This window comes from Macrosteles quadrilineatus, unplaced genomic scaffold (genome assembly GCF_028750875.1).
Source record: "Macrosteles quadrilineatus isolate MER2022 unplaced genomic scaffold, UCM_ALF_1.0 Scaffold_1__1_contigs__length_201487025, whole genome shotgun sequence".
Classification (NCBI taxonomy): Eukaryota; Metazoa; Arthropoda; class Insecta; order Hemiptera; family Cicadellidae; genus Macrosteles; species Macrosteles quadrilineatus.
Window position 1 is genome coordinate 116,063,006 of NW_026542594.1, and position 14,532 is coordinate 116,077,537.

Below are 14,532 nucleotides of genomic sequence, written 5' to 3' on the forward strand. Positions count from 1 at the left end.
CCTGTAATTTGTTTGAGCTATAGGATAATCAAATACACAGATATTTTTCACTCGCCATACTCCATCTACATTTCCACTACAAGCCACTTTGGATCACCCATAGTTCTTCAGATAGGACCGAGCCTTTAAAAAACGTTGAAAATACGTTGAACGCTGGATTGAGGACACTGTTAACCGGAAACGCATGAGATACTTCTTGTATATTGACTAACATTTATTGACATAAATACTTTACCTTGATATTTATCTCCCATACTAAGTTGAATTGAAATGAGTATATGTTTATGGTGTTAAGTTAAGGATTTGTCATGTGTGTTTCATTACTAACCCTGCTTGGTAATCAGTTAAAGGCTGAGATGGGAACCAATCCTGTACTATTTGTTCCGAGCCACAGAAGTTACGCAGACTTTATCCTCATGGCCTTTGTGATGTTTCACTACAGTGTGGACATTCCCTGTGTGGCTGCTGGAATGGGTGAGTGTTTTGAACAATTTATTAAAATTCCCCTAACTGGAGTGCCTTGAGTCAATTAATGATGACATTAATGTATAGCCTACTTACACAATATTACATAGTCTTTTGTGTTTGTTGTAAATTTTATTCCATGTTGGATTAACCATGGTTTTTATCATCTGTGGTCTCTGGTTCTGAGAAATACACAAGATTTTTCACTAAGTCAAACTGATGGAACGCCTTATTGTGAACTATAGCAACTGTTATGGCCCATTAATTTGGTCGGCAACCCAAGATAAGGGAGAAAATAGTATTTTAGACTGTAGCACATTCTGTGACTGGCTCACACAACTATGTTCTGTTTTAATCAAAAATCGGTGACAGCTGTTCCATATAGATGGGATGTCTACTTCAATATCCAGTAGTCAATGGTTCTACTGTATTGAAATTATTTCGGCTAATCCGATCAATCAGTTGATCCTGACACGGTTCGGTCCCAATTAGTTTGAATTAGACTTGAGTATATCTCTTGGTTTTTGGTTATGATGAGAATTATCTCTACATTGTATAAAGTCTACTACATATTGGAAGGCTGGAACAGGACTACTCTGCTGTCATTGATCTCCAATTTTGGCTAAAGAATCAGCTGGTGTTAATTTAAAAAATTTTTATAAGTTATTTTACCCAACCCACCATGTTAAACTTCCCTATCCCAAGCGTAATGTAAACAACTTCTTTACTTCACGAGTGAAGTAAAGTTTAAAAAATTCACAAGTGTAGTAAGAGCGTTTTTACATCACGCAGGTTGTATAATTCACTAAGTGATGTAAACACGCTCTTGCGTAACGTGTAACGTACAAGATTTTACCTGACCCGACAATATACATGGGTTTACGTACAATATTTTTCATTATCCATTTCACTCATCTTCTAACAGTAACGTTCTTTTACGAACAAAAGCTAGGTTAAGAAAATACTTTAAAGCATAACAATAACATTCAAGCGCACAGCTGGTTTCTAGCGTTGAATGTCGTTGGCTCCATAGAGGTATATTTTTTAAGTTAGGTAAGCAATCAATGTTATTTAAATGGGTTTCTTTACATCACCGAGTGAGTTTTTCATACTTAACATCACTCGAGAAGTAAGGAAATTGTATACATCACGCTTGGGATAGGGAAGTTTAACATGGCGGGTTAGGTAAATAGCTATTACACACTTCTAATGATTATGATTATAGTCAACAAAAATAAATAGGCTTAGGCCTACTTGTGCTTATCTGGCGTCCAATCCGATTGTATTTACTAGTTAAATAATCACAAGACATAGGCTACTGTATAGGCTACATGTAGATTCAACATCATCAGGACATTAATGACGTTTGACAATAGGCTATGTTACATATTTATTATTTAATGAAATGTACTCATTTAAGGAGATGAAGAATCAATTGTTATCCAGTTAGATGATCCCTTGATGTGTGGTTCTTATATGCAGATTTCCATTCCATGTGGCTGATGGGGAAGTTACTGAGAGACTGCAGTGCGTTCTTCATGAGGCGGTCGTTTGGTGATGACAAGCTCTACAGAACAGTGTTTGATGAGTATGTCAATAAACTAGTCACCCAGGGAGAAGCTCCTGTTGAATTCTTCATCGAAGGAACAAGAAGTAGATCTTCCAAGTCTCTTGCACCAAAGTATGGTATGTTATTAACAAACTATGTACAAATTGGTTTATCTTTCTTTTACCACACCAATCCATGATGTATCAGATGCGTATACAGGGTGATCAACTCAAGGAGGCCACCATTGGGTTATCGGAAACGTTAGGAATTAGAGAAAACGTTAAATGGGGGACATTCCTTAATTATTTGTTAATTCCTCAATTCCTTAATTTAAAAAAAATTACATATTTACATATTTAAGACTAAAAAGTAGAAAATAATTTATAAATTAATAAAATGCCACGTTTTTAAAAAGTATTTTTATTTATAAATTATTCAAATACCTAATAATATCAATATTTTTTACGCGTTTTGTGGTATTTTTGGAATGTAAATGCAATTTTAAGACTTATTTTCTTCTCGCTTTTTTGCTCGAAACTTATTTGTTTAGGGGCTACATGATGTTAAATGTAGGCCTGCTTGGGAAGTCATTTTTTCATAGACTCATATAAAAAAAAATAAAAAAGTTTTTAAATTGCATGTTCCATCCAGAAAAATGATAAAATATAGGGTGTTCTATGAGAAATTTCAAAGTTAGACGCCATATTTGAAAATGGCGGCTGAATACCAAAAAACTCAATTCATATTTTTAACTGTCACAAAAGATTAAGGAATGTCCCCCTTAAGTTTTTTCTAATTCTTACCGTTTTGTTTAACAAAACATAATCCTTAGAAGACTTCCAAAATCTCGGTTTGCATAGCCAACATTCTGCCTCTTCCATGGCAAATCTGACCCAGCCAATAAGCAGTAAATGTGCCTCTGGCTGTAGTGAACCTGACAAGAGATGTAGCAGGAGGATTGGATGATGAGTGACCAAACTTGAATCACATAGATTTATTCAAATAAACTAATTGACTTGCCTTTTAAGTGTTAAAAAAATAGTAGTGAAACGCTAGTATCTACTATAGTTTTTAATTAAGTTGGATTATTTACATTCCTTTTGCTACCTTATGATCTTTGTTTGTTAGCTTTGATTGATTTATTGTAAAAACTTAAATTGTTATCAAAAGCATTCTGGTTTCTACTCAGAAGTTGTTAAAACACAAAAAATAGTTTGTGTAATTAATTTAAATTTAAAATCAACCCAACCACCAGCTACACAAAATGCCTTGATAATGAAAAGTTGTTAATGACGTAAAATTACTTTTAGGTTTGTTGACTATGGTCATGGATGCATTTTATTCTGGTCAAGTCCCAGATATCACTATAGTTCCTGTTAATATTAGTTATGACAGAACACTTGAAGAAGTATTGTTCGCATATGAAATGCTGGGTATTGCCAAACCAAAAGAATCAACATCGGTAAGTAGACTTCAAATTATTTTTTAATTACAGTTAGGCGGGTTACACACTGTTGTCGCTGACATCATGTAAGACACGTTTTGTGTCTGATGAAATTGGAAGAAACATGCCTGTTTATCGCATGATCGAGACATTTATCATACAATACTGAGTCAATTGAGTACAAAATGTGTTTGAAAGAGAAGAAAGTTTTGTTCACTTCCGATGGTGCAGTGTTTTTAATATGTTTGACCCATATTCTCTAATTGAAACACAAAGTTATCAAGCTAGTTTGTTACGACAATTAATCAGTAGTGTTTTAAGAATCTTTCAGGGCTAAACTTAGGTCAATTAGTTACTTCTAGGCTCAATAATCATGAGACCTTTTGCAATGGGGAAAAATATAATTTTTGACCATTTGTAATAGCAGTGTGACTGAAAACAAACATTAGACAGTAGACTTACACAGCAATGCCTCAGTATCAATCAACCCTTGCCAACTGTATACTTGTCATAAAACATAAAACACAAGGGGACTAATGTGGGAAAGATAAGTTCTAATTCACATTCATCCACTTACACACTAGCAGTGCAAATGTAATTTAAATTATGTTATAACAGGGCCTGATCAAAGGCATCAACATGCTGGATGAGAGGTACGGCAATGTCTATGTTCACTTCTGTGAGCCCATCTCAGCACACCAGTACGTGTGGCAGATGTCTGGAGGCCAAGTCAAGTATGTGTCTCGATCACTACAGCAGGAGCAGCTGCAGATCATGCACTTAGCACACGACATCGTAGACAGGTACAACACAGAACGCAGCAAAACTGCAGACTAAACATATTGTTATTTGCCTGATTGGATTTTCACTAAAATATTTCCGTAAACATGTAAGCTTTATTCCCTATTTAAATAACATTACGTATAACGAGTAGCCTACTTAGATTTTGTAGATACAGTGAAGGTAATAATGTGTGTTTTTTAAGTGAAATGTAAATAGCTTGGTACGAAATAATTAAATTGGCCAAGTTTGATCAAAATATATCCATAAACATTAACAAGGAAACCTCAACAGTGGTAGGCCTATACTTTTTCTCTGTAAAATTTAACAAAAAGTGTAAAATCTACTTCTTTTTATTTCTCCGTGAACTTAAGTCTTGCAACATAATACGTTATAAAACCAAAACAACTATGTTTGCTGCAGTGAGTAAAGTTTGCTTCAGTGTTCCAAAAAATTATTTCCATTTGTTTTGTTACAGACAACAGAAGCACAGTATACTGTCATGTTTCAACGTGTTTTCTCTAGTCCTCAGTAATCACATAGTGTCATCTGACAGTCCATTGCTTCTCTCCAAGGCTGCCGAAGACTTAGCATGGTTGTCGTCAGTGCTGTCTGTCATGGGAGCATATGTCAAACAAGACGGTTAGTTAACATAGATTGAATTGTCTGAGAACATACTTTACCATTCCAAGTGTCTAGATACATTACCTGTATACTATGAACTAATTAAGTGTTAATGTGTTAAAGACAAATCTATTTTTTTTTTTTTCTTTTAGATAGGCTATAATCTATAAATTAATTAGGCTACGTAAGCCGATTCTTTGCGTCAAAATTGTGGGCGACTGGGAAGTCGCAGAATGACGGGAGAGGGTTCAAATTAAAGGTCTTGATCCCGTGACGGCGGGAAAAATAGTTAAATTCCCCAAATTTTAACACAAAATTAGATATAACGTAAAATGTTCTCCATAATAATAGCATAGATGAAGTAATATAATGAGATAGACAGCCATATGGAGTTTATCGTGGGCGTTTTTATAGCCTAGTAGTGTGCTGCTCCTAGCGGCAATATCGAGCCCTACAATCTGCGTTACCAACGGAAGCGCAAACAATGGCATTGTTTCCCATTGTACATGCCCAACGCAACTTCGAGAGCCCGCTTCCCGGCTCATGGATAAAGTTTACTGTGTCTGTTGCTTGATTTTTTAACCTCGCAGTGTGCGTGTTAGCGTTAAAAAATGTTATTACTCCATTTATATTATTAAATTAATAAATATTTAATACCTATACTAGTGGATATTATGTGAATGAAGTATTATTTTAATGTTAGACCTAATTAATTAATTTTAATATTAGGCCTAACTGAATTAGTATGCTATATTTATTGTACGCATGAAATGTTAACGAACTACAGTATATACAATTTATTTGATATTCTGTTATTTATTTATAATACTGTATTAATAATAATGTTATAATAACATTTAATTATTTACTTGGTTGAGACGCAACAAAACTCTGTTTACCTTTGTTTGTTTACTTTTCTAGTTAAAAATTCAGAATGTCCATACGTTTTATTTTCATTTCCACCTAACCAAATTTAGATTTCTAGCGAATTTCCCTATAAGGAAGTACAGTAGCTATTGAGGTAGCACGGTAGGACTTAGGCCCGGGACCGATTAACATTTTAATTTTTATGTCCACAGAGGCTAAAAACGCTATTGATTCAAATTGTTATATGCATTTCTTTGTACGTGAACGCGATTAATTTTGTCCTGATTTTCATGGAATTTGGGTTAAAGGTTTAGGGCGTGAGAAACTCAATGAGATTGAGTTTCAATTCCAAAAATTGTAAATTTAAAATTCGTATGTCATTAAGTAAACTGTTGCAGTTTGCTTGTTTATGGATATAATATGTTGCCCAACATTTTGAAAATCTTATTTATTTCATCCTGTACTAAAAATTTTGTAGAGAAACAATTGTTACTTATCCCATACCAGCAAACCTAATCACTTAAATCGTAAATCTTAGGTTATTCGAACTGGGAAATAAATTTGTTTTGTTTATGGAAATTTTTTAGTGCGAATCCAATTAGGGAAATTTAAATTTTGCTTCGTCAGCAGGTTTGCTGCGATAGGGGTATTTTAAATTAAAACTGTGCGCATTTTAACACAAAAAAGGGTAAGAGTTTGGAGTAAAAGTAGAAATGTTTTATTTTGAAGATTTGAATAAATATGACACAAAATCTGGTACAGAAAATTTTTTTTAAATTATGGAATGTCACCACCCACCTGCCAAGACATTCCTTTTCATTGAACAGATAAATTTTAACTAATTAAACATAAGTAACATTGTGACTACGGACACTATATCGGGGTTTTTAAACTAGCAACATTATGTTTTTGCACGTGGTTTATAATTAAAAACTAAATTTATCAATAGTATTTATATTAGTGGTACTTATAACAAATATACTTTAGTGGTATCATACAAGTGCAGAGTGACAAGTTATAAGACAAGTTAAAAATGAGTGAAAGTAAGACAAAATCGGTTATAATTATCTAGAAATGAATGTGGAATTGTCATTTTACTAAACGTTGATTCCGTACTCAGGATGTGCACATAAACAGATCCTGTATTTAACTTTTTCATCCATAATGTTTACGGGGTTTGTTAACCTCCGTCCATTGTTAAACGGCCGGCGGCATCAAAGGCGAGACGAGTTTTCACTTCACCAACCCGCCTCGGTCGGGGTGGTTCGGAGTACGTGACTCGCCACCGTCCATGGGGATGACACACCGATACAACTATATGGCATGTTGTAAATCAACCAAGTCAATTCACACTTCTGCACGAGTTTGGCCACTCCTAGGGCATTTTTTTGGTGATTCTTGTGTTAGTGTTGTGCCGGACGTGGACTGAAGAGGTTCAATTCAGTTAGCCTCTATGTAGTCGCAGTAGTTTCGTTAAACATTAGTTTTTATTAGTATACATGTGCCTCGTGATAGTTTTTTTTAAATACGTATCGTTATTAGTTTTTTAAGTTCTGTACAGGATTTTAGTGAACTAGTTGCAATGTGCTTTTAGATATGTCAGGCGGAAGCAAAAAGTGTGCGTTTTTATCATGTACGTCATCTCAACCAAAAGATGGATTGCGATTTTTTAAATTCCCTGTAAGAAATCCGGAAGTATGTGATCGTTGGGTTATCAATTGTGCTAACAGCCAGCTTATAGATTTGCCCCTATCTGCTCTCAGGTCTCGGGTTGTTTGCGAGAAACATTTTGAGCCATTATGCTTCAACAACCCGTCTAAGAGTAGTAAATTGAGAAAAGACGCAGTGCCTACTTTGTTTATTCAAGACACCGAAGTGCATCCAGACCTCGGAGTACACCAAACGGTCGTCAGAACAACCTCAGCCTCAACAACAGCTGATGATCCCGACAGTCAACCGCCGTTGTCTTGGATCGACCGACAACGACAGATGCACGTTGGGGCTGGTCCATCATCACTCGCGTTACAGCCTCCGCCACAGCTACCTCTGCCTGGACAATCTCCGTTCCTGCCTACGTCACCACCACAGTCATCATCGCCTCTGTCTCAAGAACCCCAGTTCTTGCCTCCGCCACCGACATCCCTTGCCAAAAGAATGAAGCTGTGCTCGATGACAGAATCAGCGCCCACAGCCGTTCACACCCCGGTCACAAGAAGTAAGTTGATAAGTCACGCATCTCCAGATACGCCCAGGAAAATAAAACTTAAAAAAAGACTATTTAAAAGCAAACGTAAACTTCACCAAATTTCTGAAAAGTCCCGGCGACAAAAGCTAAAACGTATATCAAAACATAAGGCTTATTCTACCGCTTGTGGTTATATATCAAGCGAACCTTTTAAAACTTTACTGAAAATGCAAATGTTGCATACAAGGGGTACGCAATGGTCAGAAAAGGAGAAGCAGCTTGCTGTAGAACTCCACTACAGATCACCAGCACTATACACCAACTTGATAACCGACAAACAATTTATTTTGCCAAGTCGTCGTACAATATCAAGTTGGGTTAATGTCATCGACCTTATGCCTGGAATTTCCCAAGATCTTATTGATAAAATGAAGTTCAAAGCAACGACCATGAACGACAATGAAAAACAAGTGGTTTTAATATACGACAAAATGGTCATCAAAAAACACCTGACGTTTAATGAAAAGCGTGATTTGGTAGAGGGGTTTGAAGACCTAGGACCCCACGGGCGATCTCCACGCGTCGCAACACATGTACTAATGTTTATGGTACGCGGCATATTCCACAAATGGAAAATGCCCATTGCGTACTACCTGAGTGGAACACCAACTGAAGGTAGTTTGCTGTCAAAGATAATTGTTGACGTGGTTCGAGAGGTGGGCAGAACAGGATTAAATATACGTGCTCTTGTTTGTGACCAGGGAAACAACAATGTGAAAGCTGCAAATCTCCTGGGAGTTAGTAAAGAAAAGCCTTTTTTCTTAAACGAAAATAAACAGATCTTTGTTGTTTATGACCCTCCACATCTGATTAAATCCATTAGGAATAATTTGATGAAAAACAATATACTTTTTGAAAATGGAAGGGCCTCGTGGCAGCACATCAAAGAGCTGTATGAGATAGATTCAGCGTCAACTACTGCTCGTGCACTAGTCAAGCTAACATCAAAGCACATTTCACCAAATGCATTTGATAAAATGAAAGTTAAACTGGCGACACAAATTTTCAGTCGTTCGGTGAAGGCCGCCATGACAACCGCTGGACAGACAAATCAACTACCCAAGGAAGCCATGGAAACAGCAGAATTTATTGGCAATTTTAACGATGTTTTCGACTGTTTGAACAGCAAACTACTGTTTGACAACACTCCTCTTCGGTGTGCGCTTTCTGAAACAACCAAACAAGGACAGTTGGTAAAAGAAAAGCTTCTCAGTGCTTTAAGATGGATCGAGAACTTACAAGTAGAGAAGGTTAAGAAAGTCAGAGGGAGCACAGTCCGAAAACTTAGTAAACCACCTAGTTTTCATGGCTTTGCGCAGACAATAAATGCAGTGTTAAAGCTCTGGGAAATCTTGCATGCCGAGGGAATCACGTTTCTGATGACAAATCGTCTCTCCCAAGATGCAATTGAGAACGAGTTTTCGATGTGCCGACAAAGAGGGGGGTTCGACCGAAATCCGTCAGCTACAAAGTTTCGCCAGAATCTGAGGCACCGGATCCAAGTGTCGCTGATGAAGCCTCCATCAACCACTAATTGCGAGATGGACGACGAGGAAATGGTCCCAGTTTTGTTGGAGCAAGCTACGGTGGAAGTTGAAGCTACTCCGCCAACTGACACAGAGGACGACCCTGACGACCCCTGTGATGTCGCCGACAGCGAGGACCAGACGCAGCCCTTGGACCACGACGACGCAGACGGCTCGGATGTCGAAGAGGACGTCATCGTTGTCTCCGCGGACCCAGCAGTTACCGTCACAAGCCTGACCGTCCCTACTCTGGAGACTTGTTCAATTGAGTAAGTACACTCACCATAGCTTCAGTTTCGTACCTATCATTATAATTTACGTTTACGTTATCTGAAATCATCGTACAATATCTTTTAAAGTTACTTAGCTTCTTATGATCTTAATAATCAAAGTAATTATGAAATTGTTGATAGTAAACTCACAATATTATGACAAATCTATATATGATATTACTGTATAAAGAAGAAGAGGTGTCTGTGGTACTGTCCGGCAGTATGTCTCTGAACCAATTAGTCTTAAATGTTTTCTTAAGACTACGACAACGACAATACACCGATGTATATGTTTTGAAATACACGAATGTTTTCTTAGAGCTCCAGAGATTTGTTTAGAGCTATTCGTGTTTTGATATTGACATAGGGCTCCACCCCGGTGGCTTTCAAAGGTTTTATGAGGTGAGAGATTTAAAAGTAAATTGATTGGTCTCCACGGCAACTAAAAGAAAACTCGCAATGTTTGTAACGTAGGCAAATTGTATTTAATGTTAAGAAGCAGAACCGTCAAATCCATTGTTTTCCACATTCCACACAGCTGGTTTAAACAAACTCAATAGTTAATACGTATATGTACAATTGTATGGTAGATTTATTTGTTCAAAAATGTTGTCATTGATTTGAGAAATACCTAAGATTCTAACCATGATTAATCCAGCCTTTGAACCTATTTTTTTAAAGTTAAGCTTAAAAGAACTATGCTTAATTAATAGAGTTTTGTGGAAACGATAAATTGCACTGCTTACATGTTTTAGTTTTACAATATTGGTATAATTTTTAAGCTTTGAACTCCTTGTCTTGAGTTAGAGTAAGGTTTAAAATGCATATGTTATGTTTGTCAGCTTAATTGTCCTAGTGAATCAAATTCGAATTTTTTTCTAACGAAATTCTAAAACATAAATAAAGAGAGGTATATATGCACTCTATTTTTGTTAATTTTTTTTAATCCTACTTTTTTATTGCGGCAGTAAAAATTCTGAGGGTTTTAGCCCAAAGGCAGCTGCAGATAATATTATTTAAACTTTCTTTTATCATTGACTTCGGGTAGTGCAAAAACGCTGTGCTAAACTTCGCATCACATTGTGAAATTGAAACCAAAAATTATTTGTTGTTTTTTACTAATTAATTTGCATTATATTTATTGGTTAGGTTGATTTTATGCTTAGGCAATACCTGTTGATTATTTGTAATAGAGCAATGCTTAGGCCTATCTATATAATTCATTCAGGTATACTTCTGTATATTACAGATACGTTGCGGGATACGTCGCCAAGGTTGTGTTGGACAAGTACCACGTGTAAGGTTGACTTGACAGTGAACTCAGTGTTGTCAGAGCCGAACCAATTGTTGATACTTTACAAGTCTTACGGCACCAAAGAAGGGATATCAAGCTTAATTGCGCCTTCCCAGGACATGGTGAATTTTACTCGGGACATACTCTTGTCCTTCCAGAAACATTTCCCAAAAATGATGTTTAAGTGTAATGTTAAGAGTGGACTAATTGATTTAGCCTCTAAAGAAATTGAGGGAGGATGGCTTTTGTTGGACCATGATAACCCGTGTCGTATCCATCGTCAGTTTATTTTAAGTTTCTTGGTACGATTAAAACTAATGAAAACTGTTTTGTGGGTGTCAAAAGACCTTCGAATACCCAAGTCAAGACGCCCACAGTGTTCATCGTACCAAGATAAGCTAAAACAAGTTCAACACATGTAATTGCTGTAGCAAACACATTGAAAATGCAACAATACTCATTCTAACGGTTAAATATAGGCCTACAAGAGTCAATAGTCAAATTAAAATTGGTAAATAAATAATAACTTATTATAGCAAAATTTTCAACTTGTTAAATAGTTTATTCTTGATTGATATTATTTATATATTATTTGATTTGTTTTTTCATCTTTCCTTAGTTGTGTTTGCTATTGTTTTAAGCGTTAAAAATTTTTTTGTATCAATGTGTTTAAAATTCCTGTGTTGTTGTTGTTCTTGCAGTGCGTATTAATATTAATTTCTTCTTTCACATTCAATCTTTCTCTATTTCGTAGATTATGTAATCTTCAAAATTGGTAATTTTTCTATATTTAAGAGATGTTTTGCAAAATTGTATTTCATAGATGTCTTGTTTTCGAATTGTATCCTGGAATGTGTTCGTTATTGAATATGACTTTTAAATTTCAATTTGTTTGCCCAATGTAGTTGTCACAGTAAGTACATTTAACTGTTTTTATATTTCCGATTTGTTGCATATTATTGTTGTAGGTTTGTTGTTATTGTCTATAATATTAAAAAGTTATTTTTGTTCAGTAGCTTAGTTTGATTGGAGTGTGTTTGAATGTGTTACTTATTGCTTTGTTTACGTTTAGTTAGGTTTTACGGAATGCCTATACATTTCATTTATTCTTTTTGTCTAGAATTGTCTTTAAATTTGGTTTCAATAACTAAATTTTAGTGTGTCCGAACTATACCTATAATAATTCTTTTGAGATTGGCGTAATTAACATGTCGAAATAGTTGTTATTTTCGCGATCAGGAGGCGTAAAATTTTATTTCATATGATATAAACTAATTTAACTAATTCTATTACTTTATAATATTGGAAATTTCACTTGTAAACTTTTATTTAATGCTTTTACATTTTACCTTTGCTTCTTTAGTTAAAATATAAGTGGACGATTTCTTGGCGAACGAAAATAACGGTTTTAGGATTTATTTGTGTAAATAACTATTATGTACGTAAGTAATTATGTAAATGTGAATAACTATGTTAAAGTAAGGTCATATTAATTTTTGATAATTATGTTTTATTGCACACTTTTAAATTAGATGGTTGTCATTATTTAAGCGATTAAATGTTTATTGTTTGTAATAAAAACATTTTTCGTAATCGATAAATTGTGTCTCTTTGTGATATTGTTTAACTGTTAAGTCCAATAATTAACCATAACCGAGCACTTATCGGCCCCGTTATTGTAATAACATAATACGTCATATTAAAGTATATACTTTCATTATTCAATAGCAAATGTCGTGGTTACTGTATAAGTTAGCGTGTCGGTAACGCAGTGCGGTTTGAGACAACGTACTGCGTTTAACCCACGACAGTGCTGCGAGCCGCGGATGGCCCGCGCAATACATCGTGCAGGCCCATCTAAAAACTCCCACGGTTTTATACACGCGGCTGCCTATCTCATTATATTACTTCATCTATGATAATAGCATTAGAAGCCATTTGCTACTGATTTTTGTTTACTTCAATACACAGCTGATTGTGATTTATCATCAAGCCAGTAAGCAATATTACATTTGGATTAAACTCATTTGCCAGTAAATTCTGCAATGTACTATATACTATTAAAAACCAGGGATAACATTATCTATAATTGAGACTTTTTCGTTATGTCTTAGAATGTTAAAATTAATTTTATTGTGCAATTTGCAAATTTTAGTATTTTTATGTAAATTAGCCAAGCGCATGATAAGTACCTAGAAAAATCATGGGAGATGGCTAAAATCAAAGGAATTGGACTTTGAATGGCTGAAAAAATTATTAAGTTTAACCATTTTAACAGAAAATTTTTCTAAAAGTAAAATAATTTGTATATTCTATTCTTGATTGAAACACTTCAGTTTTACATGTTTACAAAATTATTTTACTTTGTTTACATTTCTTCACATTTAAAGGTTATTGTTGAAGAAATGTTTATCATGAAATGGCCCCATTGACTAAATAATCAACGATGAAATAGCCAAGAGCCCATGCATGCCAGACCTTCATTATTTTATAAAAGCTGAAAGTTTCTCAGCACATGCTCGCAATTCAGTTAGAATGATCAGTGACTATGAAATTTGGATCTTGGTTAACGCAAGAAGAAATATAAAGAAATACTTTATTATGGTCTAAACAACAAACACGCTGAACATTTAAATAGGCTTATTTGATATTTGAATGTACTGTATAAACCCAGGGATAACGTTACCTATAATAATTAAGACTTTATAGTTACGTCTTAGAAAATTTAAATCTATTGTTTAACTGTGCAAGTTGCAAACTTGTGTATTAGTGAATAAGCGTATGAAAAGTAGTACAATCATAGGAGATGGCTCAAGTCAAAGGAATTGAACTTAGAATGGCTGAAAAAATGACAATTAATGAGTTTTTTCTTCAAATTTAAAGGTTATTATTATTTAAGGTTGCAAGAATGTTTAACATGAAACAACCTCATTGACTAAATGATAAACGATTCAATATTAAATGAACAACTTCTGCTTTGTTTTTGTTTTTTTCAAAACATATAACTTAATAATGTGTTAAGATAAACGCTACACACTTTTTTTGTAAATTCTCTGACATTTATATTTGATATTTATTGTAGTATTAAATCTATATTTTTGTATGAAGTGGATTAACCTCAGCGGCCACTCTTAGAAAACAATTTGGGAATAAAGATGAAATAGGTTCGTACAGGTCTTTGTTCATTAAGTAAGTACTATGGCAAGTTCCAATGGGCGGAAAAACAAAATTGTTTGGAGGAGATTTTAACCAAGTTGCTCCAAGCAAAAAGGGATTCAAATAATATAGCCTAACACATGCACGGTAGTAAAGGGATCATCCATATATAACAGTAAAACCTAGAGGTAGTTTCTGTTTCATTACGTTTCTAACCAAAAATATGCATGTCCAAGATGCTGATGAAAAGTAATTTTGTCATTGATTATGATAACTGAGTAATGGATCCCTATCAAGTCGCAGAATAGTT

At 34.9% G+C, this 14,532-nt stretch overlaps 1 protein-coding gene across 1 annotated transcript in view; it reads left to right on the forward strand.

The window, feature by feature from the left end:
* The window catches only part of LOC129000038 (dihydroxyacetone phosphate acyltransferase), a 37,261-nt gene that overhangs the window by 7,191 nt on the left and 15,538 nt on the right, over nt 1-14,532 (forward strand). Inside the window, exons 4-8 of the mRNA XM_054426892.1 lie at nt 345-474; nt 1,948-2,151; nt 3,325-3,476; nt 4,077-4,261; nt 4,717-4,880. Coding sequence (XP_054282867.1) covers nt 345-474; nt 1,948-2,151; nt 3,325-3,476; nt 4,077-4,261; nt 4,717-4,880 — 835 coding nt within the window. The remainder of the gene's footprint in view (nt 1-344; nt 475-1,947; nt 2,152-3,324; nt 3,477-4,076; nt 4,262-4,716; nt 4,881-14,532) is intronic.